The sequence below is a fragment of the Prionailurus bengalensis genome, chromosome C2 (genome assembly GCF_016509475.1).
Source record: "Prionailurus bengalensis isolate Pbe53 chromosome C2, Fcat_Pben_1.1_paternal_pri, whole genome shotgun sequence".
NCBI classification, from domain to species: Eukaryota; Metazoa; Chordata; class Mammalia; order Carnivora; family Felidae; genus Prionailurus; species Prionailurus bengalensis.
In genome coordinates this window covers 3,801,165-3,826,513 of record NC_057350.1, presented here as the reverse complement: position 1 = coordinate 3,826,513, position 25,349 = coordinate 3,801,165, and the positions used below count along the sequence as shown (strand labels likewise).

General features: G+C 56.0%; 1 protein-coding gene across 4 annotated transcripts in view; it reads left to right on the top strand.

Annotated features, from left to right (window-relative positions):
• Positions 1 to 480: 480 nt before the first annotated feature.
• ABCG1 (ATP binding cassette subfamily G member 1) overlaps positions 481 to 25,349 on the top strand; it is a 67,612-nt gene continuing 42,743 nt past the window's right edge. For 3 of the 4 annotated variants that reach the window (XM_043593541.1, XM_043593540.1, XM_043593542.1), the window contains exons 1-2: positions 535 to 644; positions 7,244 to 7,487. In XM_043593541.1, the coding sequence (XP_043449476.1) occupies positions 603 to 644; positions 7,244 to 7,487 (286 nt within the window). In that variant the 5' untranslated portion in view covers positions 535 to 602. Of the gene's footprint in view, positions 645 to 7,243; positions 7,488 to 25,349 lie in introns of all 4 variants that reach the window. The other variant, XM_043593543.1, reaches the window with a different exon arrangement.

The following is a 25,349-nucleotide window of genomic DNA, read 5'->3' as shown; positions in this document are numbered from 1 at the left end:
AGTGCGGAGGGCAGTGGACCGGCCATCTCTTCTTCTCCAGTCCTCACGCTCCTACCTGGCAGAAAGGTGCTCAACAGTGAAAACAGAAAAGAAAAGACGCCCTGTCCCTCTACCCTCCCTTCCTGACGCCCCCTCGGGCCCCATCCACATAGCCGCGCAGGCTCGGAGGCGGCGGTCCTGGAGGGAGACCCCGGCTGTCATTTGGACGCCCGGGGCCGCCGGCCCAGCCCCCGCGAGTTTCCGGACCCCGGGGGCTCCGGGGCTGGGGAGGGACCGCGATGCCGGCCAGGCGGGGGCGCGGGGCGCCGGGGAGAGCGGGGGACTTCAGCCGGCGGGCCCGCCGCCCTCCGCAGGAGCAAAACAAGAGCACGCGCACCTGCCGGCCCCGCCCCGCCCCGCGCGCCGGCCAATCGCGGGGCGTGGGCGGGGCGTGGGCGGGGCCGGCGCGGCGGGCGGGGCCGGAGCCCCAGCGGCAGCAGAAGCCCGAGCCGGCGCGGGGCGCAGCGGCCCAGCCTGGAGCGAGCGCAGCCTCGTGCCCGCCGCCCGTGCCCGCCGCCGCTGCCGCCGCCGCCGCCGCCGCCCGTGCCCGCCGCCCCCGGGGCATGGCCTGTCTGATGGCCGCTTTCTCGGTCGGCACCGCCATGGTGAGTGAGGGCATCCTTCGCCTCCGGGGCTTGCTTCTGTTTTCCAGGAGAGCGAGAAACGCACAAAGCCCCGCACCCTCACCCTGACACCCGCCCCTGAGTCCCCGGGGAGAAGCCCGGTTCCCATTGCCCCCAGCCCCGGCCACCTGACGCCTCGGGATGCTCCCCGCACCGGCAGGGGACGCGGGGCAGGCGGAGGGGCCAGGAGTGTGCGGGAGGCGGCCGGGCAGCCCCACCAGTGCCAGATGGCCTCGTCTGGGTCCCCTCTGGCTAGGGGCGTGGGGCCTGGGTTCCTGAGCGCACTGAGCTGGGTGGCAGCCTGGGCCCGAGGGAAGGGGGGGGGGTCCCTCCCTCCCTGCCGGCGCGCGCGCGGCCCGGACGCGGGGAGCCCGCACTTCCCGCGCCACCCTCCGGAGTGCCTGGCACGGTCTGGGGGAACAAAAGAGGAGGCTGCTCCCTGAGAGCCAAAGCCTGCGCTGCCCCCCGCGCTCCGCAGTTACAGCCTCTCCCGGACGTGGTCGGGAGGGGGTGGCGGATTCCGGGGAGGCAGCCCTGGGGCGAGCCGGATACCTTCAGGCCACCTTCTCTGCACCCTGGAGAGAGCCCAGGGTGGGGACAGGGACGCGGATCTCCCGTTCCCGAGGGTGCCAGCTCCGTAGGGGGACCACCGGGTGCCGGCAGATTCAGCGCTGGACCCAGTGACAGCAAGTGCTGTTCCCATTGGTGGCCCAAAGTCTGCTTTTGCTCCTTTATACGAGCTCCAGAAACTCACATTAGGAAAAAAAACAACAACAAAGTAGCCATCGACCCGTCCATCCTAGGGCCTTTCATCTTTATGCCTAGCGCACCGACCTTGCAGTTAGGTACTTACAGACTAGATTTCAGGTCACCTAAAGTACAAATAGAAAGTATTCCGTTTTCCAGCCCACCTCGCCCTCCCTCTCCATCCCTCTCTCTATCCTCTGTCTGTGGATTTACTATCCTGCTAATTACTCCCCATAGGCTGTAAGCCCACGGTGCACAGCACGCACCCCCACCCCTCGCCTTATTTCATTTTTAGCATCCTGTGTTTGAAGTCAGCAGGGCTCAGCAGGATCTGACCGACAGTTACCTCTTGCCTTGAGCCCGAGGAAAAAAAAAAAACAAAAAAACGTAGCTGACGGTCTGCGCATGCTCTCTGCTCTCACAACCGCATCCTATGCTCCAAACAGGTTACTGTGGAACACATACCGAGCGGCGCCAGCTCATTATATAATGATTTTGTGTAAACCGATAGAATGGGGCCGCAGACATGTTTAGGAGGTTGGTGGAGCAGAGGCTGGCAGGAGGGGGACGCACTGACCAGGTCCCCTCTCTGGGCGTGCCCTGCCTTCATTACTTGGCTTCTCACCCGGAAGGGGATATGCAACCACAAAAAAGGCAGCCCCTCTCACATTTGCTTTCATGTGATTGAATGTTTGGGGAACACTTGGCAATTCTTCCTTTCACATTTGCCCATCTCTTTGGGTTGCCTAGATTATGCGGATAATGGAAAATTAAGGCGATCCTTATTGTTAGTCGTAGGTAAAGAATGTTTCAGATCTTTGAGATGCCGGGTAACTCCCGAAGTCCTTTCAAAGCTGCAAAAGTGGTTTATACGTGTGGAAAAACCATGAATCCAAACGTTTTAAGGTATTGATGTTTTTATGTCAGGATTTTCTAATGTTATGTTATAGTTTGATGCAGACCCAGAATTCCACAGTGTTCCGAACTCAGATGGACACACTAGCGGCTGGGCTCATTTTTTCAGGAAACATTGTTTGGTTTGAAAAGCATTTCCTCCCCCCCCCAAAATCGTGTACTTTTTTATAATTACAAAAATTCGACCCAAATCATAAACAAAGAGCACTTGAGGGAGCCCCAGGATCCTGAGCTCTTTCATTGCCCCCTGCTCTGGGGTCCCACCTGGGACTGAGTGCGCCGGCTGTGACCCTGGAGAAGCTGGTTTAGAGGATGAGCAGAGCACCCAGCCCTGAGCTGGGCTGGGAGGGGCGGGCACGAGGTCCCAACGGGATGGTGGTATTTGGAGCCGTATGAAGTGGCTTTTGGTGATGGTGAGGTCAGCGGCCTGAGTGACCACGCGAGTGGCACTTGCCTTTTGCTTGGTTAAGGGTGTGACATTTGGATCAGTCTCCCCAGGGCAATGGTCTTGAGGATTCTTGGCCAGCGTTGTCCTCTGATGTGGCCGGCGTCCCTGGGAGGGATCTGCCCTCCAGTGAAGGGCCCACCGGTTCCAGGTGGGGACCGAGCCCAGCAGCTACCCGCGGAAGAGAGCACCGAGAGAGAAGCGCGTGCCAATGCCTGGCGCTTGCGCCTTCCTCTCCTTTTCCTCCCTTCCCCGTGAGCTGCGGGAAGAAGTTTCTAGCTCTCACTGTGTGTTCCCGGGTAAACAGAGTGAACCAGCCTCACAGTGGACTGGGGGCGGTTGCTGACTGTCAGAGACCCTCCCCAGCTAAACACGCATCTCTGTATGCTTGCCTGCCAATTGGTATGAGCGTCCAAGAAAATACTCTCATGAACGGCAGGCAGTAACAATCCAAACGGGGTCTCCTCGGCATTCAACACCACGGATGGACGTGTTATTATTTATCACGTATTACGTAGCACACACGGCGTGTAGATGGGGAGGTCAGAGGCAATGTGTGGAGAAGACAGGGAAACATACAATGAAAGGGAACAAATGTGCAGGGAAGATGTATTTGTTTCATTTTTAATGAGCTCAGGAGGCTGAGGACAAGTTAGCTGTAACCTACATTGCCGGCCGCTCTCATCTGAGGATGTGTTTCCAGAGAGCTGGTCTATTTCCGAGTGACAGCCACTGCCTCTCATCATACAAGATTCCATGATTTTAGTAATTGGGCGAGGTCGTTGGACACCCGCGGAAGAAAGGTGGGTAACGGTCGGTTTTTGGCGGGGGCGGGATGGTATGGTTTCCTCCGTTCCTTGTGGATTTTCCTACAACGGGCAGGGGCGGGGATGACCCCGGGTCACCTACAACTTGCCTCGAGACAGCTGAGCAACCTTCGAGCCCCGTTAAGGACACTGGCCAGGGGAACGGCACAGAGAGGAAACACAGGGGGCTGGACCCTGACTTGGCCACTCATGCACTGTGGGGTGTCGGGGGCAGAAGGCGGTCTCTGTGCCTTAGATCCCAACTCCAGGCGAGTGGGAGATGGTAATACCCCCTTCGGGTGGAGACAGGAAGAGGCCTACTCCTGGCAGTCTGGAGTTTACAGGCACTTGTAATTGCTGAATCAATAGTCACCATTGTTTGTAATCACTTACCTAGTAGGCGGGAGGCATTATTATTTAATACTTTAAATAATGAGTACTTGACGTGCTCTCTCTCTCTCTCTCTCTTCCTCTCTCCCAGATCAGTTTAGTTACCCAGCTTTGTCTTACCGGGCTTGTCCCCTTGTCTCCATCCCCACGGCCACTTGCTGGTTAAGGCCACTGTCACCCTCCCATCTGCACGTTGAGGCAGGAGATGGTTTTTAATTACAGTTCTGGTCTGTTACCCCCCTTTTAAATCCCTTGGTGCCCCCCCCCGCCAAGGACTTGTAGATAAAGTACAAAACCCTTAACAGGGTTTGCAGACCCTGTGTCTCTAGTTTCATTTTACCCTCCCTCCCTCCTCCCCACCACCTGGAAGGGGGCCCAGCCTCTGAATTTCTCTCAGATCCTCCCCCCACCACCTTGTTCCACTCCCTCCTGCCACTGAGCCTCTGCACCTGCTGTGGGGAACATCAAGCACCCTCCCCCCACCTTACCCGGAGGATCTCAGTTTAGATTTGATGCCCTCAGAAGAAATTGGTGCTGAGTGCCCCCCCACCGCACCCCGGGGTCTGCTGCTGCTTTGGAGGTCCCTCTGGGTCTCTGCACAGGGCTCATTATAGCTCTTGCCTCCTGGCATTGTGATTGCCCGCATTCTTGCCTGGGGCCCAACCTTGAAGGGAGCCTGTGCTGAGGCCACAGGCCTTGTCTGCCTGGCTGACTGCTGACCCCCGCAGCTCTGCTTGGTGCTCTCATTCCTGAAGGAGCCAGCGAGAGAGTGAGTGAGAGAATAGGTAGCCTTGGAGTCTAGAGGGGAAGTCAGACCCTCATCATAACATGGGTTCGGTGTCCGCGGCAGCCGGCGGGTGAGGGGAGTGATGGCCGTCACCCCTGCGTTCCCGTGGGTTTTATCAAAAAACGAAAGACACCACCCATCCCTGGAACCTCCTCGAGGGTGACGCCTGTGGTGGGTGCCGGGGAGAGGAGGGCGGTATGGATGGGCCGTGACAGCTGGAATGCCGGGGTGCTGGTCCTGGGGGCCACCGCTGGAGAGGGGCTGCTGGATGCCCCCTGCTGCCAGCTGAACCCAGTGAGAGGGGACCCCCCAGGGTGTGGGTTTGGTAGCAGACATTTAGCCTTTCCACTGAGGCGGCAGGTGGGGGGTGGAGAATGGGCTTTGGGGACCGGCCCTGGAGCTCACGGCCATCCCCACGGCTCTCTCCTCTATCCTCCAAAGCCAGAATTTGCAGAGTCAAAGCCGGCCGTCAAGCTGGAGCATGTGCGCCCCAAAGGGCAGGATGGATGGGCAAGGGGATAGCATGTGGTGCCCGCGGTAGGTGCCAGAGTGGCCTCGCACATGCTTTCCCAGGGGCCAAAGCCAAGAGCGAGCTGAGCAAGGGTGGGCTCCCGTTATTCCTTCAAGAGGCCCCGGCATAGAAGGCACTGGGCAAACCCAGGCCCGCAGGTGGTCCGGCAGCTTCCTCTTGGGAGCGGGACGGCCACATCCCCACGCCAAGGCTCTCAGGAGTCCGTTGTCAAGCCTTCCCGGACTCTGCGTCGGGAACGTATGAACCGGCTTATGTTTGCATTTGAAGCATTTCACATGCTGGGTGCCAGCAGCCAACCAAGCTTAATTTTCTCAGTTTTACTTTGCACTTTAATTTTTATCCACGGAATGTTATAGTCAGTGAGCTAAGTTTTGATCTCAGTGAGTTAAGCTCTTCAGAGGTAGGAGATGCCTGGGAGGGGGGTGTGCGTGTGTGTCTTTCACTCAAATGGCAAAACAACACTTGCAAACGTCACAGGAACCAGAAATCTCGTGCGCACCTCTCCCCTCGCCCCACGTGTGCTTCAGATATTCAAAACCTTCAAGCCTTCCAGGACTTCTGAGCCTTTAAATCCCATGATGGAAATTATGCCAGCTCTTCAATGATGCAGTCACGTACCCTAAAGCGGGCCCTGTAGGTGTGGGGAGAGCTGGTCTGGCCGCTAGAATTGCTAGGGTTTGTAGGCATGTTTATCGACGGTCCACTTTCTGGTTTTGTTTTGGGGTTTTGATTGGAAACAATAATGATCAAGAAGCTATCACCTCTAGAGGAACACCTAGCAAACCTAATGGAAACAGAACAGTGTGGTGCTGTTCTGCTTTAGAACAAATGACAACGTGGCAGTGTGTCCACAGTCCTGTGGCCTGAATTATCAAGGATGGTTCTCTATGGGCTCTCCCAATCAGGCCGACTGTCTTCAACGGTATGGAGGAGAGTTGCCAAAGGCCCACGCTTTTGGCGCTGTGGAACGTTCTCCTTGGGGTCGAGAGACGGCCAGGAAAGGCAGAGCATAATATCTGTCCACCCCAGGGTTCTTCTGCGTTTTGGGGGGTGGCTGCAGCACATTTATCTGTTCGGGGTTGCCAAGCCATTAGATGAGGATATTCCTTCCTTCACACAAACACTTTTGAATCTTGGCACATCTGTACCGGTGCAATTGGCTCCCCGTGGAAGCTTTAAAAGCCAAGGTAGCTAACAAAAGATCGGGTCCCCTGGCGTTGCAGTGCAAGGAACCCCTGTTGTTTTGGTGATTCGACCCTAGGAGCCATCGTTCCCCTGCCCTGATCCTAGGGCTCAGGGCAAGCTCCTCAGAGTGGCTGTGTCTCCGTTGCCTCGTCTGTATAATAGAGACAGAGAAAAAAAAGAAATCGACCTTTCCAACTTCCCAGTGCTACTAGGAAGATGCAGTGAGAGGGAGAGTTGGAAGTGATTTGCAAAATTTACAAGGAAGACACAAATGCTGACTCCCACAAACCCCAGCACTTGATGTAAAGCCACTGCTCTTGAGAAATGTTTATGAGCCTACACAGGAAGGCACTAAAAGAGCTCATTTTAAATAAAATGCTTTCAATTACACATTTCTTAGGAACCCCAAGCGTTTTTATTGGTTTTTTAACCGGTGTACTTAATGTAAACAGATCATTTTTTTTATGGTGGCCCGTGTTTGATTCTTTGAGACAAGCAATTCGTTTCTGTTACAGTTTTGGGAGATTTTGACTCCAAAGTAAGACTTTCGCAGATTAGTTTCGTGTTCTCTCTTAGCGGTTTTTTTTTTTTTTTTTTAAACGGAAGAGGTAGTCATGGCTGGAGATGACAGATCCCTCCAGGTAAGCACCTTGACGTAGTTTCAGAAGCGTTGCCATGAATACTCAGTGACCCCGAGCCTCAAGGCCAGTCCCCTACGCTCTTCCCTCTATGGAGATCGTGACGTCTCTTGGTGCTTCTTCCCCGGTTTTCTAGAACGCCAGCAGCTACTCTGCAGCGATGACGGAGCCCAAGTCCGTGTGCGTCTCGGTGGACGAGGTGGTCTTGGGCAACATGGAGGCCACCGAGACGGACCTGCTGAACGGACATCTGAAGAAGGTGGACAACAACCTCACGGAGGCTCAGCGCTTTTCGTCCCTGCCCCGCAGGGCGGCCGTGAACATCGAGTTCAAGGACCTCTCCTACTCCGTCCCCGAAGGACCCTGGTGGAGGAAGAAAGGTAGGGAGGACTGTTGTGTGCCTCGGGCCGGGAGGAGCCTGTGGAGGAGGTGACAGGTGTCTGGGGCCATCTGGGTCTGGAAGCCAGAAGGCGGGGAGTCTTCCCCCCCAGGTCACTGCCACGGCCAATTTCTTCATGCCCAGCTTTTTCTGACCTCTACTACAAACAGCTCGGATTAGAGACCTCCGGACTTAGGGTGGCTCTTACAGCCTGATATGATTACAAAGGCTTTCATGTCCATGTGTGCTGGTTCCTCATCACAGGCTGCTGTTCCCGTTAGCCCCCCAAGAGGGGACTGTTTCATAACGTTTCAGAGCAGAGAGGAAGGCAGGCGCTCCGTCCCAAGTTTGAGGGGCTACGAAGTAGCCGTGACCTAGAGTGGCCCCCCGGGAAACCAGTCATCTACATTAAGAGTGGTGCCGGTGGGCTATAAATAAACTGTTATCAAATGAGCCACAGAAATAAAAATAGAAGGGAGAGAAAGGACGGGAGGCTCAGGTATTTGCCGCGGCTTGTCGCACGTTAACGAGAATTGACGACCCACGGTATTTCCAGCTTCCTTAGCAACCTGGATGTCCCTGTGCTAGCTCTAGATTTTCAAAGTGTGTAGAGTTAATGCCTCCCTGGGCTGGCGTTTCCTTTTCCAGCCTGACCTATTTCTTCCCACGGAACTTACTCCGCATGTCCGTGCCCCCGTCCTGCACCCCTCTTTCAGGCGGGTGGGGGGCTGGTTGGGAGAGGGCACGTCAGACCTCACCAGGGAACATCTACTGAGTCACTCGGAACGGTGTGTGGAACAATGACAGTGACTCAGGTACCGCTGGAATATCGTACGCTAGGATTCTCCGCTCAAGTCCAGAGTCAACCCTTCTTCCTTTTTGAGGAAGACCCACCAGGACTTTTTTAGTTTTCGTTTTCCTGTCTTTTCCCGCCGTCACCTCTGTTTTGTTCTCCTCCTCCCTTGAGGCCGAGTCGCTGAGATTGTTGGCCTGGGCACTCTGGGCTTCCTTGTGACCACGGTGTTGGACCCTCGGCTGACTGGCCGCTGGGACCGGCAAGCCACGTTGGTTGCTGGATGACTTCTGTCTGTTTGTACAACTAAGAACAGACCCTGAGCCTTATCGATGGCCGAATGTACATTGCCGATACGTCCGTTATCCGAGTTTGCCAGCCAGGGTCATAGAGGAAGAAATTCTGCGAAGGCTCCCGGGTGGGTCCATTCGTGTGAGCCGACTGGAATGTCAGTACAGGGTTACAGCCTTCTCCCAACTCTCACGGTGAACAAAAGACCTTAGGGAAAAACTCGCCTTGTTCTGTTGGCTTGATTTGTCTATACAGACACATTGCGGCAAACCCGTGAGAGGCAGAGATGGGATGCTGTACACCCGTTAGGTGTGGCCGGACGTCCCGGTGCGTGGACGGGTACCCTGTAAGCAGAAGGTGGGCTTGCGGTGCAGACATGGGAACACTTGCAGAACCCTGGCAGAACCCAGGAAGTGCTCTGCATTTGCAAGTATCGTTTCCTATTTAGGTAAGGGGCTTGTTAACCCTGTATTCTCTCAGTGTTAGGACCGGTCCCCATAATTGTCAAAGCTAGCCAAAGGTGACGGGCATCTTAACGAGTGAGGGAGGGGCCGCCGCCGTCCATTCCCGGTGGCCTCCTTGGAAACTCCACCCAGGCGGCCTCCAGACAGACACTTGCCCTACAGTAACCTGTGTGGGCTCGGGAGGGGAGGAGTAGGAAGTGAGCCCCACGGGACCTGCCGGTGAGTCAGAGATGGCGAGGGCCGGAGGGATGGGCGGGCACGATCGGTCTGGCGTGTCCCAGTTGCTGGTTTCTGAACCGGCGGGGCCTGATCTCGCTGCCTGGCTTCCTTCCCTGCTCCCCTCAGCGGCACCTGTTTCCGCCTTGCTCCCCCTGCCCTTCCCCCACTCGGTGCCCCATGGTTTCCTTTGCTCTCGGTGCCCTGCGATTCGGAATTTCGATGGCTTTCCACTCCCCGTAAATTCAGCGGGGGAAATACTTCTCACAGAATAGAAGGGAAGCTGAGTGGTCAGGGGGCTTGTCCGTGCACCTGAGCTAGTCAGCTGGGGTGGTTTCTAACTCTGTAGCCGGGCCGCAGGGCCTTGGGGGTGCCAGGGTCCCCGTAGCCACAGGGAAGCAGCGTTCCTCCTGGAGGCTTGGTGCCCACAGGGCCTCACTTCTGGCTGCTTGGCGGCTTGGCTGCCCCGTTCGGCTGCAAGCCGCGGCCAGGGAAACCTAGAACTTCCCGAATGAGGGAAGTTAGCTGCCCACGTGGCTCGAGCTCACTACCTCATCGCCAGCTGGCTCTTGAGTGGGGTCCAAGTTCCAGTGGGGTCAGAACTTGGGGACCGTAGCGCCCCAGCTAAGAGCCTCCACCCAGGATGAAGAGTAAAAGCAGGCATTGAATCTGGAGGCAGGCATCGGGGCTGTCCCCCGACGTTGGCGGCTGGGGGGGGGGTGTCCTTAAGTTGGTACGTGTGTGTCTGCTCGTTCTTTTCCTGCCTGGTTCGCCGCGTCCTCTTCGGGGAGCCTGCTCCTTCTCGGGGTCCGTCTCCTTCGCCCTCAACGTGGGACCCTGCCTTTCCCGATTTTGTTCCTCTGATTGCTGCTGATTGCCTCGGCCCCCAGCAATGATTAGGCTAAGCTGAGAAGTCAAAGCCAGCCACCCTGCACCCCCCTTTTCTCATCGTGGCCATTCTATATTTGGCGACACTCTTGTAGAATTCATGTCGTTTGTGAGGCCCCTTGGCTGTGTGGCCGACCTTCGGGGCAGGGGCTCTTTCCCTTGCTTCTCTCACCATATCCGTTTTCGGTTTTTTAAAATTCGGCTTTACGTGTTGCACTCCCTATAGCGATCACACAGGGCCTGGATGCCCTGGCGTCTCCGGACGTTGAGTTCCCGGAGGGCCCAGTGACTGCACCAGGTCACAGCCAAGGATGGACCCGCGGTCCGACTCCTGCTCCAGATTTCTTTCCATCGCAGAGACACTGGACCGCTCTGTAGATTCCATGGTTTCTCCCAGAACCAGGCGCTGGGACACAGCTCGACACAGAAGCTGTAGCAAAGCTTGGTGTCGCGATGAGAATAATGTTATACACTCCTACGTGATCGTTTCCAAGAAGGAGAGCTTCGTAATCCTTAGCAGGAAGGTGTCCGGTGAATCAGTAGCACTATTTGTAAGATGTCAGGCACTGGTTCTTTAAGATCCTTGAGCGTGACAATTGCCAACCCCTGAATACGGCATTTAACAAAACATCTCGCATTTTCAATTGTAGTAACGTTTTCACCATATGATTAATGATGTCTTTGGAGGAAAAACGAGATCATGTAATAGATTCCTAGTAGAGAACACAATTGTGAAAGGAAGTGTTCTCAGGAGAACACAGCTCACCCCAAGGATAATCGCACCGGCTTCTGATACAGTAATTACTCTTCCCCAAGGAGTTCGCTCCCGTAGCACAAGTCGATGGGACAAATGATCTGGAACGGTGTGGACGTCGGCCCCGTCACACAAGCCATCGTGTCGGGGATGCGTCGGAACAACCCGGTCCGGTGGTTCTCATTCACCGTCAGTGTGACTTACTTTGAAAGCAGCTTTGGTTCCTGTAAAGGAGGCGCTGCGTTGGGAATATTTAGGAGCCCTGATGAAGAACAGAATCCACATCATGAAATTCTTAGGTGCACGTGCTACTGCCACAGGTGGTGACGAGGACGTTTTACCCCGAAATAGCACCTCCTGGCTTGGGGAGCACTTACTGGGATGTGACCGATCGTAAGGAATGGATACTCAGGGTACCAGAGGGGTGCTGCTCGCCTGGGGGACCAGTGCCATCTCCATGTGTAGAATTCATGTCGTTTGTGAGGCCCCTTGGCTGTGCGGCCAATCCTGCCCTTTCTCCCCGTGGGATCCCTGAGGCTCAGAGACAGGGCCCGGGTCACGGGAGCACAGAAGACAGCCCTTGAAAGCGGGTCTGTACAATCTGAGGCCAAGATACAACAAGGAACCTGGCAAGCTCCTGGCCCTGAGGTGGCACACCACAGGGCCACTCTGGCAGGGATGTGCCTCACCCCACTTTTTGAAACCGTTCCGCATCGCCTTGACCGTTAACGCCGACGTATTTCCCTTTTAGTTGGCCTGCTGCATTGTCCGTCCCCTTTGCCATCCGTGAGGACCCATAAAAGACCTCCTGGGCCTTTGGAGAGGCTCCAGCTGACCTGTCCCGTCACCAGGGGAGGCTGATGTGCATGGCATGCTGTCACCCAAACAAGTGACATGATTCTTAGAAATTAAATACACCTCCCATGATTACCTTGTGATGAAGTTCAGGCGGAGAATGAAAGTAATCGTATCTGGGGCTTTAGAGAGCCTGGCAATTGTCTCAGCGTGGTGAGTCTCAGACGGAAGGGCAGAGAATTGCCTCCTCTGGAACCTTCCCTCCTTGCCCGATAGCGGGATGGAGTTCAACATTCTGGGCGGGCCCACCTCAGATTATCGGTCCTGGTTTGCTTCTAAGCTTTAAACATGCGTTTCTCAAATGAAAGTTTGTTTTCTCTTACTTTCCAAAGCTATTTCGCGGGGCCTGCAACGACAGGCCGGCGAGTATGAGTGGAATGTGCCACTAATAAACCCTTTTCAGGAATTCCGTTAAGGGAAGACTGGATTCCAACCACGCGCTGGCCGGCTTCGGCCCATGGGAGCAGGGGTGGGGGGGAGCGCCGTGGGGATCCCACAGCAGCCATGGGTCTTCCCAGGGGTGAGCAGCTCACGTTCAAGGGGGTTTGTACTCCCCAGCATGAATGAATGGCTTTCGAGCTTCTTGGGAACCATCGCACTAAGGTGGATTTTCTTTGGGGGTACAGAAGAAAATTGTCTTTAATACTCTGCCTTTGTCTCTGGCTGAGGCTGTAGCTAGTCTGTAGGGCAGTGTGGTGAACCTACACCTTGCTCACAAGGGCTCTTTCCTTGAGGCTGGGGTGTTTACAAAGGAAGCCCAGTGGCCCTACATAGTTGCCGTGGTGAGTCCAGACACTGGAGAGCTCCTCCCTTCCCCTCCCGGGGCCAGTTCTTAGGTCCTCAGTACTGGGTGGCTCCCCGGGGCAGGCAGGCAGGCTACCCACTCAGGCCCCGTAGCGGTGAGGTCTTCTGGAATAGTTTTGTTCTTCTGTTCTCTAGGCTTTGAAAGAGGCTTTGAAAGACGTGTTGAGAATGGGGCCGGCTCTCACACAGAATCACGACAGATACAGTGCCTGTGTTCAAAACCGGAAAGGCCTGCTAGTTTACAAGAACTTTTGACACCCAGGGGGTCAGGGTGCTCCCCTTTCTCCAGCCGGCACATCCTGTGCCCTCGAGCACCCTGCGTGGAAGCCGGGGCCTGGAATCGGGTGCCGGGATGGAGAAGGTGGCACCATCCGGCTCGATGCCCTCTGCAGACACGACTCAGGTGGCCCGGCCATCATGGGCCTTAAGGCTTCCTTTTCTCCTCCGCCTCGATGTCTGGCCACCCTGTCACCTTCCCATCTGCAGGCTCTTTACCCGGGCATGCTACCCTTTTGTCACTTTCCCAGAGAGTCTGCTTCATTCTTGAATCATCTGGTCTCTTCGATGAGACTTTGCAGGGCTGTGCTCTGCTTGGTGGAGCGTTGGTGTCACTGTTTCACCTTCTGAGGACGTTCCGGCCACACTTGTTTTTACCTGCTGCTCTCCTTTAACACCCCAAACATGTTTGTATCTTGAGAACATCACATTCTTGAACTAAAGTCCTCTGTTAGGAACCAGAAGCTAATCTTCCAGGGCAAAGCTATAACCCAAGGTGATATTTTGCTGAACCTGAAACCATTTCTGTTGTTTCTGAACTGGCAGAAAAAAAAAAAATGTTTAGTAACCATACACCTGCTCTTTTTGAGTTCAGTTCTGGAATCAACAGATCTGCTCATTTAAGGAACAAAGGTAACCGCGTGGTCAGATTACATCTGACCTGTTCCATCCAGGGGTTTGTAGAAAGGTCGTGCATTCTCTCTGTCAGCCCCGTGCTGCCCAGTTTCCAAAACCTTTGTAGGAAAGCTTACCTTCAAGTGAACTATATCTAATACTGACTGTCTTGCTCATGGGAAAAGGCACCAAGAGGGGTTTTCGGAGTCAGGGTGGAGGCCGACGTGCCTGCTGGGAGCCAGTCTGACCCCAGCCATCAGCTTCGTTCCTCACTCTTGGGCTGTTCTGTCGGCCACCTAGTGCTCTGTGGGGGTAAATGGCATCTGATGTCAAGATTAACACATGCCAGAGCCACTTCGAGACTCTTCTTATTTCCAGCTCAGGCCTGTATTTAGAGTCCCAATCTTGGAGCCCCGGGGGGACCTCCGAGCTCCCTCAGGCCGACCTCTTACCGGTGGAGGAACCTTCCTTGCAGCATCCCCACCAACAGGCAGCCAGCCTTTCTCTGGAAACTTCCAGCAACCAGGCACTGGCACCTCCCCGGGCAGCCAGGTCCTTGCTGGCACAATCTAATTCTTAGAAAAGGCCTCTGTCTGTTGAGCTGAAATCTGCATTCGAGTTCATGTGTTGATCCAAGTTCTGCTTATGGAACTCTGTAGAACACATATAACCTTGGTCTTGAAACGAGCTCCCCAATGAGGAACAGAAAAACCTAACCAAGTCCCAAACAGCAACCAAGTGCATCAAGGCCAAGGACGACCTGAGGAGGAAGAGACAGAAGCACGTAGCCCCAGAGTCTTGCTTTGGGTGTGGGCATCCCAGTGACATCCCTGGGGGGGGGGGGGGGCAGGGCAGTGAGCAGGAGCCTCTGCTCAGAATATTCTTGCTCTCTCGGTTTGCAAAGTGACAAGTGGAGCTTAACAGAAGAGGAGCATGTGAGGCCCCCTTTCGGTTTCTTTTACCGTCATAAGGCAAGTGTGCTCGTCCAAAAAGTCCCTCACCTTCATATATCTCCATGGCCTATCTTGAAACCGAATCTTTTTGGCAGGAGTTTTATGGGCTTTCTCATTGTTATGGCTGCCCTCCCGCTTTTTTTTCTGGAAGGGTTTATTTTTTATTACAAAATAACTGTCCACTAAGCAAAAGCGGTTGGCTTTTTAGCACACTGCATCCTTAGGCACTTGGGGGAAGAGTCGTGGGGGCCTATCTGTCTGGACATCCTACCCAGGAGCAGTGGAGGTTTCCAGGAAGGTACATCTTAGATTCAGGCTTAAACCTCAAGTCTTGACTACAGTCTCTCAGCAAGCTCCACGGAGAACTCCCCTCCTTTTGTCATTTCCTAGGCCCACGTAAAATGAACCGCGTTATCTTTGCCTGTGACATACACAACCCCGGGCCCTGGGGGCAGCTGAGGTGCCACAAAAGGCCTCCCCACTTCCCTGGGGAGGGGGGTTCCCAGATTTCCTTCCTGGCTCAGGAGGGGCACTTCCCTCTGTCCTGTGTAGGAACGCTGTCCACCTGCCTGCCCTCACCCTCCAGGATGGGGGTATCGGGCCACCCGCCGTCCTCCCGGACGGCCCTTCCGAGGGCCGCGAGACCGGCCTGTTCCCAAAGAACGAATTCCTTTTGGCCAATTTTCACCTGCACGTTCTCGGGGGGGAAAAATGAGGTTCTGGCCATCGGCCTAGCGGAGGCTCTCCAGCAGGCTTTCAATACGGAGCAAAGCCCCATCTCTTTCCCGGTGCGGGGGCGGCGCTGGCCCTGCGGGCCTGCTGCCCAGGGTGGGGTGGGGGGTGGGGGTGACGTGTGCGCTGTCCCCGCCAGGCGGCCCGATGCACCTGCTCCCACGTGCAGATCTAGCCGCGGGTCTGGCGGAGGCTGCCTGGAAGACTTTCGTGTTCTCAGGGACCCTAAATTCTGAATGGCTGCGAGAGAAGAACGGGGCCGGCTCCCCAGCGCGCGCAGGTGCGGGCGGGGCAGGTGCGCGCCCCCGCGCGTGCGCAGTGGCCGCCGTCCGCCGCCGCCGCCGCCGCCGCCCGCGCCGGGGTTACTCTCGGTCAACGCTCGCTGGTAACCTCGGCAGCGCGGCGCGATTGGCTGCGCGCGGGGCGCTGTTGCCAAGCGGGAGCGGAGGCGCTGAGCGCGGGCGGGATGCTGGGGCCCTGGGGCGGCCGGGTGTCCCCACCTCCCCGGCCCGGAGCTCTCTGATCCTCGGACCCCGGTCCGGCTGACCCCGTGTTCCGCCCGCACCGACAGACCCCGGCACCCAGACCTCTCTCTCTCTCTCTCTCTCTCTCTCTCTCTCTCGTGTCGGGGAGCCTAACTTTCCTCCGGAGACGCCCCTAAAACGGACCTGATGCATGGAGAGACTCTTTACTCCCTGCTTATTATTTTGATGTCCGTTTAAGCATAACTGGGCGCTTCACCGGAGTGGGAACAGCGCACAGACATTTACAAAGGCAGCCGCAGGAACACGGCAGGTGTCCTGTGCAATGTCTGTGTCCTTGTAGCTTTCATCCTGGGCAGGCTCCACGACTTTTCCAGACTTCTATTTGAAGTGGAAGGTGGCGCCATTAGGTCGGGTGGCGCACGTTCCCTTTGAGGCCACCGACTTCTCAGTCCTGAAAGGTTCTTGTTTTGTTTTGTTTTGTTTTGTTTTAGGTTCACCTGTGGGTGAGGTGCTATGAGGCCGGCCTCTGGGGGTGGGGCCGAGCGGGTTGGGAGGAAAGCACCCAGCCCCCGCTGTGGCCCCCTCCGGGCCGGTCAGGTCAGCCTTCACACGTGACCCCGGGCGGGTTTTGGAATCCTGGAATTCCCCTTAGGAATCTGAAGCGGGGGATCCAGTAAGGCGGCTGGCATCCAGAGAGCCAGGCTGCTGCTTCCCTGTCTGCTGAGTCACTTCCACCCTGGGCGTGTCCCCGAGGCCAGGAGAAATAATGGCTTGAACTTGACCGGCGTGTTTTCTGGAGCACCTAGTGCACGTTTTTTGCGAACCCACAAACGAGGCGATAAACATAGTTTCTGTGGTTGGGCTCCGTTCCAACACGGCGAGGGCCTGGGAATGCCGTGATGGGATTGGGTGCCCTGTGTCACCGTTCCTGGGGACCGGGGCCCTCCCTGTCCAGACACACGCTGGTCTGGTTCCTTTGGGCTTAATTTCCGTGTGTCAGGAAACCTTTAAACACCGTCATTCCTATGCTCTCCTCAACCTTTCGGTTTCCTGACCCGATGTCTAATGATTTTTCTCGTACTCTTGGGTTTTACTGGGCTGCTTATCGGGTTCTGTGATTGTAGCCTTGACATTTTTGTAAACCTGCGTAGAGACCTTCTTAGTCCTCTGAGACTGGCTGAGCTGAAGGTAGCATCTAGGAAGTCGGAGACGGCGGGGGGGCAAATTTCATTGCCAGAAATTCCCTCTTCCGTTTTCTTGAGGTTTTGCTGGTGAGGAGGGTCCCAAACCTTTGCAAAAAGAAGGAAGAGCACATTTAAGACAACTGCGACGCTCCATCGTTATAAACAATAACGATGCATATTGGCAGCATAAGGATATACTATGTCCAAAATTCTAGTTGACGAGCGGGGAGCCCTTACGGCGGTTTTCAGAGGCCCCCATCATAGGAAAGGAAGCTTGCGGGTTTCCTGTTCCTGAGGCCTGCATATCAGCTTGTCCAGAAAGTGGTTACGTCTTAAATGGGGTGAGCCTTCTAACCACGTGCGCCTCGTCCTCCTTCCTTTCGGTCGTTCATGAATGTGTCACGTGCTCTGAGCCAAAGCTCAGACGTCCCCTGCCTCTCGTTTTGATAAGGCTCAGGGAGGAGAGGGATCACGGTCATCTCGTCCCTTTCCGTCTTCGTAGGAGCGTTCTGTACCTCTTGACTTTGGAACCGGCCGTGTCTCTCAAGGGCTCTCCTCGGCCCCTTCCTGCGTGCCTCCAGCCTGTCTTCCCTGAAGCTGCTCTGCAGGCAGGGTGGGCCGGCAGAACTGCCTGGTGACAAAGACGTCTGCTGGCAGTATGTGTGTGTTCTTCTCCCGCGCCGTGCCCTCGTCCAGGAACCCCGGCCGGGGAGGTGTTCCTCCTCCCGTCCTCCCCTCTGTGGCTTGTGCCTCCATACCCTTGTGCCCCGTGGTCGTGGCGCTCAGCACACGATTTGGTGTCTTTTTTTCCCCCGCTTCCGAACAGGAACTATGTCAGTGACCCCTTATGGCTGCAGTCCAGCCCAGGGCCTGACTCAGCCCGGCCCGCAACGCCAGTCCAATGAATGGAGTCACAGAAGCCTAAGTCACAGCAGACAAGCGCGGCCTCAGCCTGGAAGAGGTGTCGGGGACATGGGACGCTTTGATCTTCCCATGCTGTATGGAGCCCATGAGCCCCCTCTGACTGATCACCCAGGAAGAGGCTGCCTGCTGTCTCCTTGGGTCATTGCAGCCCCGGGCCTCACCTCCAGCAACCTGGAGGGGCAGACAGGCGGGTGGGAGATGGGCGGTGGCTAAGTCTGGCGTCTGGGGCAGACACCCTGCTCTTGGATCCTGGCTCCACCCCCCCCCCCGAGCCATGTGGCTCTGGGTCTCAGTTCCCGCATCTGCAGAATGGGGTGAGGAGGGTCCCACCCTCAGTGGGTGCGAGCAGGGAGGGGCGGAGGTCCACCCACACACAGCGGGGCACAGTGCGTGTCGGTACGGTAGGTCAGACTTTTCTGAAGTCCTGGTTTTTGTGGTCTTGGCTTCCCTGGGGATTTTACTCGTGAATAAGAACGACGATACGAGTGTGTTTGTCCTCCCAGCATCCGCAGGGGAAGGTCTCCTTACCCCCTTCTCTTGTGGCTCGGAGCAGTGAAGTCCTCTGCCCGAGCTGCACAGAGTGCCCTCCCTCACCTGGGACCCTCGACCTCGTGTCCCGATGCCCTGGGCTCTCTGCCCTGTCCGAGGAAGACCGTTGACAAGCATCCCAGAGTTGTGCTCTGGGGGAATTTCTGTACTTCTCTAAAGTGGCTTCCTGCTCCTGGTGGCCGTCAGGACTGACCCCCCTATGTCAGGGATGTGAATAAATACCGTATTTAAGGCTTGTGCACGTCCGTGGATGAACTAGACAGAGGTTCCATTATTTCTGGGAGGTCCCGCAGGCACGTTCAGCTTGCCGGCTGATGAGTCTACTGACACGGAAGTGTCTACACTTGGAGTGACTGGATGGAAATTTCCACCGCAGGAACAAGGCGCCCAGCAACATTACCCTTTAGCAGTTGGCTCGGGAGCGAGGTTCATTGGGTTATCTTAGGCGGCTGTGAGATGTTACAGGGCGCTGTGCGTGTTCCTCTTGTTGGCTAGAGTTTCATGGCTGGAAATGAAGGGCATCGTGCCCAGTGCTGGAACGTGGCGGGGTCGGCTGCCTCTCGGGCCCGCGCGGTGATGGGCCGCGGTCTCAGCGTGGTGGCAGATCGCCGGCGTGTGAATCTTCTTGGATTTGCAGATGCAAAGTGTGAAGTCCTGCCAGGTTGTAGTTTTGTAAAAAACGCATATTCCGGGGCGCCTGGGTGGCTCAGTCGGTTAAGCGTCCGACTTCGGCTCAGTCACGATCTCGCAGTCCGTGAGTTCGAGCCCCGCATCGGGCTCTGTGCTGACAGCTCAGAGCCTGGAGCCTGTTTCGGATTCTGTGTCTCCCTCTCTCTCTGACCCTTCCCCGTTCATGCTCTGTCTCTCTCTGTCTCAAAAATAAATAAACGTTAAAAAAAAATCAGAAAAAAAAACGCATATTCCTTCCTTCGAGTCATAAGTTAACGTGTAACGAGGCGGAGGAAGGTAAGGCGAACTGAACTATATACACGGGGCTTAGCCAGAACCTCTTTCTCCTTCTCTCTTTTAATAAAAGGACTGCGGGTCCAGCACCTCCTGGCAACGTATGCTTTGTGGCGGAGGGTTTGGCTTGGGAATGTGGGCTCCAGAATAAGGGAGTCTGCGTTCGTTCGAAGCCTGGTTCTGCCACCTACCGCCTGGGCAACTGGGCGAGTCCCCTCGCCTCTCTGTGAACGGCCATCATCGTCCTCACCGTCATCATTTCCCTCTTACTGGATCCAGTAACCTCATATATATGAAGCACCGTGCCCAACACGTAGTGCGGAATAGACAGTAGCTACAATCCCCGTGAATGGTTCTGTATGCGACATAATAAGATAGTCATAATAGCCTTGAATCGAGGGTGGATCAAAGCCCTTCGGTTATCATTCTGAGAGTGAGTTGGGGGCAAAATCTTAGGCTTTACAAATAAGAGTGGGTTCACGGTGACGGTAAATGACGCATCACCACCTGTGAGCTCACATGGCCCTCACCTTGGCCCCACGGAGACAGCCAGGGTCGTGAGACAGCCAGGGTCACAGGCTGTAGTCTTGGAGGCTCGAGCCCTGGGCGTCCACCTTGGAGGCTCCGCCCATGGGTGGAATAAGAGAGAGGTAGGGTGACCTGTCTTGCTGTGTCCCCAACACCGTGTCCGGCACCCTGTTCACGTCACCCATGAGGAGACTGTGGCTGGAGAAGTGTAAGCCACAGGTTCAGAGTTCCTGCAGGGGCCACTCAGACGCCCGATCACGGCCAGCCCGGCTGATCCCACTCTCCTCCTCTTTGCCCTTGATCGTGTGAAGCAGGTCCAGCACCCACACTCGCCCATGGCCCTGTTGAGTCAGCTCCCTACACGAAAATGTTCACTTCCTTCACGCTTGTGCCCTGCAGCCCTGTTTTCGGGGAGAACGAGGCAGTGTCCTCAGGGAGCAAGTCTGAGGAGCTCGGAGCACAGCCGAGTGGTGGAGGCTACAGCCGGGAGTCCTGACCGGGCCCAGACGGCCCCCTGCCCGTCCCCGGGGACGATGTGGCACTGTGACACTGCACTCGCTGCCCCGCCTGACCCGGGGCGGACCTGGGCAGGGATGGGTGAATCCAGACGCTCTGTCACCTTGTCCGCTCAGGGCAGACTCGCCAGAGGAGAAGAGGGGCCTGGGAGGGCCGGGGAGGGCCTCTCCGGCCATCCGGTGTCCTCACACACACTGCGACAGCTCTGCCCGCCTTCTAGAGAGGCTCAGGACACCGGGCCACCAGCTTTCGTGCATAGCAGTGCAAAGTGGACGTGCCTCGTCCTTGACACGTCGGGGAGCCCGCCGTCACCCAAGAAGGGGGGGACGCGTCGGGCCCGTGTTTCTTCTGTTGGGGGTTTGAGAATCCACGGTAGCCATGCAGTGTTTTCTTAAGAAATCCCGTGGTATTAGGAATGCCCTGTGCCGAGATGCATTTCTAAGACCCGAGGGGCCAGTGCTACGGTAGACTCCTTAGTGCGTTTTCTTTTAAAAAAAAAATTTTTTTTTTTAACATTTATTCATTTTTGAGAGACAGATTGAGACAGAGCGTGAGCGGGGAAGGGGCAGAAAGAGAGGGAGACACAGAATCCGAGGCAGGCTGCAGGCTCTGAGCTCACGGACCGCGCGATCGTGACCTGAGCCGGAGTCGGTCGCACAGCCGACTGAGCCACCCGGGCGCCCCATCCTCAGTGCGTTTTCTTCCAAGCAAAATGACCGAAGTGTGTGCTGTTCTTTCTACTTTATTTTGACTTTCTGAGCTTCCGTTAGGGGACGCTGGCTTTTTTAAAGCTGCGCAGCAAGAGGGAGGGTGCTGTGGCGGGCCAGAGCCTGGGTTCTGCTATCAGACCCAGGCAGGGTGTAACGATGCGGGTAATGGGGTGTATTGGCTGCAGGGAGAACACTGGCGTTTCGGGGCCTCTTCATTTCCTCTTGCTGTTTTCTTCTTCTTCTTCTTCTTTTTTTTTTTTTTGCTATTAAAAAATTTTATTGTTACTGTATTTTTTTTTTTAACCAAGAATACGCCCAGCTGGGGTTTCTCTAGCTCTTTTGTTATTCACGCCTCCCGCACGGCCCCCCTCAGAGCGGATGCAGGGGCACCAGGCTCTGTGTTGTTCTGTTTGTTCCTTGGCTTCTCCAGAAGCTGAAGTGACGAGAGGCAGTCAGAGGAGCAGGGACCCCACACCCGAGTGAGTGCCAGAGTGGCAGCGAAGCCTGCGAAACGCAGGTGGCCGGTGCCATCCAGAGGGTGGGATTCAGCATCGGGGGGGGGCAGGCGAGAATCGGCACGTGCCTTAGGTGTGGGTGATGCTGCCTCTGGTGGCCCAGGGACCTCACTCTGAGAACCGCTGAGTTCAAACAAAGAGGAGCTGGTGGCCGTTTGACAGCCACACTGACCCTGTGGGAGCTGGCCCAGGAAAGGGCCCCGCCCACACCTGCACTGGAGGCGGGACCCAGGGGGCGTCAGGGTCTCAGCAGCCCCGGAGCTCACGGTCAGCTTCCCCGGGGGACCTGGGAATGTGGGACCGGGGTGCAGGTGCCGCTCTGCGTGCAGCACAGGGCCGGGCCCAGGCTTCTGAGCCCCACCGTGGACTTGGGGAGCCTGTCTGTCCCCTCCCCTCCCCTGAGGACTAAAATCTCACTGTCCTCCCCGGGGCATCTCTGGGGAATAGCAGGCTTCTGGATGCTGGGTAACAGGGCGGGAATGCCTGGATTCAGCGATTTTTAGTGTTCGTATTCAAGAGAACACACATTGCATTTTTGTCTCTGTCTCACCCAGAGCACGGTATTTTAGATACCCTGTGTGCGTGTGTGCACGCGTGTGTGTGTGTGCGCCGTCTGGTTTGAGACCTCACCCGTGCGGGATAAAGAAGTTAAGGCTTCCTCCTGCTTGTTTGTAAAGCTTGTTCAAGCCCCCAAAGAAAGCTGTTCTGATCTCTGACACGGCTGGACTCTTGTCCACTGGCCAGTTCCTCTGTGAAATCTGGGAAGAGGGTCGTGTGAAGGGACGGGGGTCCGTTGTGGGAACCCCGGGCACTGGCCAGACAGAGGAGGTGGGGGGGAGCGCAGGGGAGCTCACTTCCAACCTTCCAACCTGGTCGCCCTCTTTCTTTGTCTGTAAACCTGCCTCGTCTTTGACTAACGGAAAAATTCCTCCCTTCTGGCTAAAACGTCACTGTAAGCCGCAAAATCATTTGCGGAGGCTGGAGCCTGAGGTCGGCCCGGGTGGGAGGGCACGGCCAGAGTAGACAGGGGGGCCCACGGGTGTTCAGAATGGGCCCTTGGGACCCCGGGCTTCTCCGTTCCCCTCCCGGAGCAGGGTTCCAACACGAACCTCCCTGAGCCGTCTGTCGGTGTTTCGTAATACTCGCTCACAGCAGAATAAGGTCACATTTCCAAAGTCCTCTGCACCAGCTCCAGGGACTCGAGAAGAAACACCGCTGTCGGCACGGCCACTGCTTTGCCCGTAGGCGGGCACATGTGAAAGCCCCCCAAATCTTGTTCTCTGAGGCCCCACGTTCCCTGCCGTCTGCTGTCTTGCTTTGCAATCCCCACTCCCTTCTTGGCAAAGAACCTGAGCATCTTCCTCGTCTCGCAGAGGGTAGATTATTCTGAATCGCAGGACGGTAATTGACGAATTTTAAAAATTTATCCTGGGAGCACAGAGGCGGTCCTAATGGTGGGAGCGTGAGTGGGGCGACTCCAAGGCTTCTCGCCTCTGTGCTGAAGGGCAGGGGCTGTTGACGTGACACCCTTTGCCCCACCACCTAATAGTTGACTCTGCCACTGAAGTGTCTCCGTTGGAAAAAACTTGCTGAGGACTGGCAGTGGCCTTTACCACGGGGGAAGCACCTTCACATGCGGAATGACCGAGGCGGAGAGATCCCCAAGCTTGCAGAACTGGAGGTTCACAGAGGGTTGTTGACTTGGCGGGAGTCATGCGGGGGGGACGTGTAGAAACCGGAAGCGTGAACTCTCTCGTTTTCGACTTGCCGGCTGAGGGTGACTTCCAAGCAGGAAGACCCTGTGCCTGGCAGGGTCCTGGGTCCCCCAGTCACCGGCCCGGCTCTACCTCCCAGATGCCTGCTGCACTTCAGACCCACCCTACGAGCTCTGCGCGCTGAGCCTGTATCCCCTGGGCTGCCTCTGGACCTCTGGAGCCTCCTCCAGTAAATTCTGGATGCCCCGTGCTTTGTGCCAGAGTGCATAGGGGGAAGCGGACGTCGGCATCTGAAGACTTCTGGGACTTCGTAGATGGAGGAACCAAAGAAAACGGGATTTACGTGAAAACTCGAGCCTTTCCATTGGCTTGTGGATAAGCTTGATCTATAAAGAAGCTGTTGGATTGGGGTTGTGGCGTCATAAAAATTAGAAGGGAACTGGAAAATTATGTTCTTCTCCAGCTGACTTGAGGCCTTCGGTGCAGATAAGGGGATTATTAAGGGGGGGGAAGCAGGACTTCACCCCAGTTTGCTTCAGCATACAGCAAGCGCTCTCGTGGAGAGTGGGGTCCGTTTGCCTGCAAGCTGGGGCTTGCCTCGCGTCCTGCACCCCCACACAGACGAGGGGCCAAGCAGGGCACAAGGAGAGGTCAGGGCAGACGGCAGAGCAGAAACAAAGACTGTGGGGGAGGCGTGGAGAGGCCCACGAGGGTGGCAGAAAAAAGAACAACTCAGGGCTGGGATGCGGCCAGGCCAGGTGGGCGAACCTGCAGGGGAAACCAGGCAATTCAGGCACTTCCCCGTCTGCTCCTGGCCTCCGCCCGTTATGGCACACCTCCACAGCCAAGCGAGTGTCTCGGGGGGACCCTGCTGGCCAAGCACCAGTGGGGGGCCATGCCTGCCTCTCTTCTCCCTGGGGAACATCCTGGAATTGGGTCAGGAACAGTGGCCCGGGCAGGAGACCCCAGAGAACCCAGGGCGGATCGGGGAGGAGCAGGCTGGTGAGAGGGGGGGACAATGACACAGACACATGTCCAGTGTCCAGTCCAGTGACGGGACGCAGACAGTGATCCCGACCCCCGGGGCGGCTCCCTGCATCTACAGGTGTCAGCCTCGAGCTGTACGACCTTGGCCATCCATGCACGTCAAAGGAGTCAATGTGGGGGTTTTGACGGAGGCTGGGTATGGAAGGCAGTTTCTTACGAGGAAGAAGAGTCCTCAGTGGATGCAAAGAGGCTTGAAAAGGGATTTATTGCTCTTGAGGCCTTCTTCGCTCGCGATGCTGGCAAAACATTAAAACTGTTCCAGTAAATTACCTGGCGATGAACGTTTTCATCAAGTGGCCTCAGTTCAGTGCAAGAAGCGTAAACAGAGCTGCCGTGGCGGAGGGAAGGTGGTCAGCCACAGCCGAAAGCCCCTGATGTGCAGGAATGAGTGGTCTCATGAGCTTTCTTCCGTTTCTTTTTCATAATCTTGCCTTACAGGGAGTCAGAGAGGTGATTTCAAGATGCAGCCGCATAAGCAGGTATCAGTGCTTGTGTATGTGATGTATTCACGTATGATTACTTTTATATGTGAGTGTTGTGTTTTACATTTTTTTTAAGTTTATTTATTCTCGAGAGATAGAGACAGAGCACAAGCAGGGGAGGGGGAGAGAGAGAGAGAGGGAGACGCAGAATCCGAAGCAGGCTCCAGGCTCTGAGCGGTCAGCACAGAGCCCGACGCGGGGCTCGAACCCACGGACCGCAAGATCGTGACCTGAGCCGAAGTGGGACGCTTAACCGACTGAGCCACCCAGGCTCCCCTATGTGAGTATTTATTTTTAAGTAAGGAAAAGAACTTAAAGATTCACAGAATCCAGTTTTCTAGAAAAATGAGGCCTGGGTTGACAGAGTTGGGTTTAAGATAAATCAGTTTTTGAGATCAAACACTGTCCCCGCCGCATCTAAATTTGTATCTCATGTGCATATCTTTATTTCCTTCTGCGTGAGAAGGTGATAGATTAAAAGCCGCATGTAACCAGCTTAGGATAAGTGGGGTGGGGGGTGGGGGGGGAAGGAAAAGCCTAGGATCACGAGGTTGTAAACTTGACCATGATTTTTCAACTACACCAGGGAAGCCCTTTTCTGCTT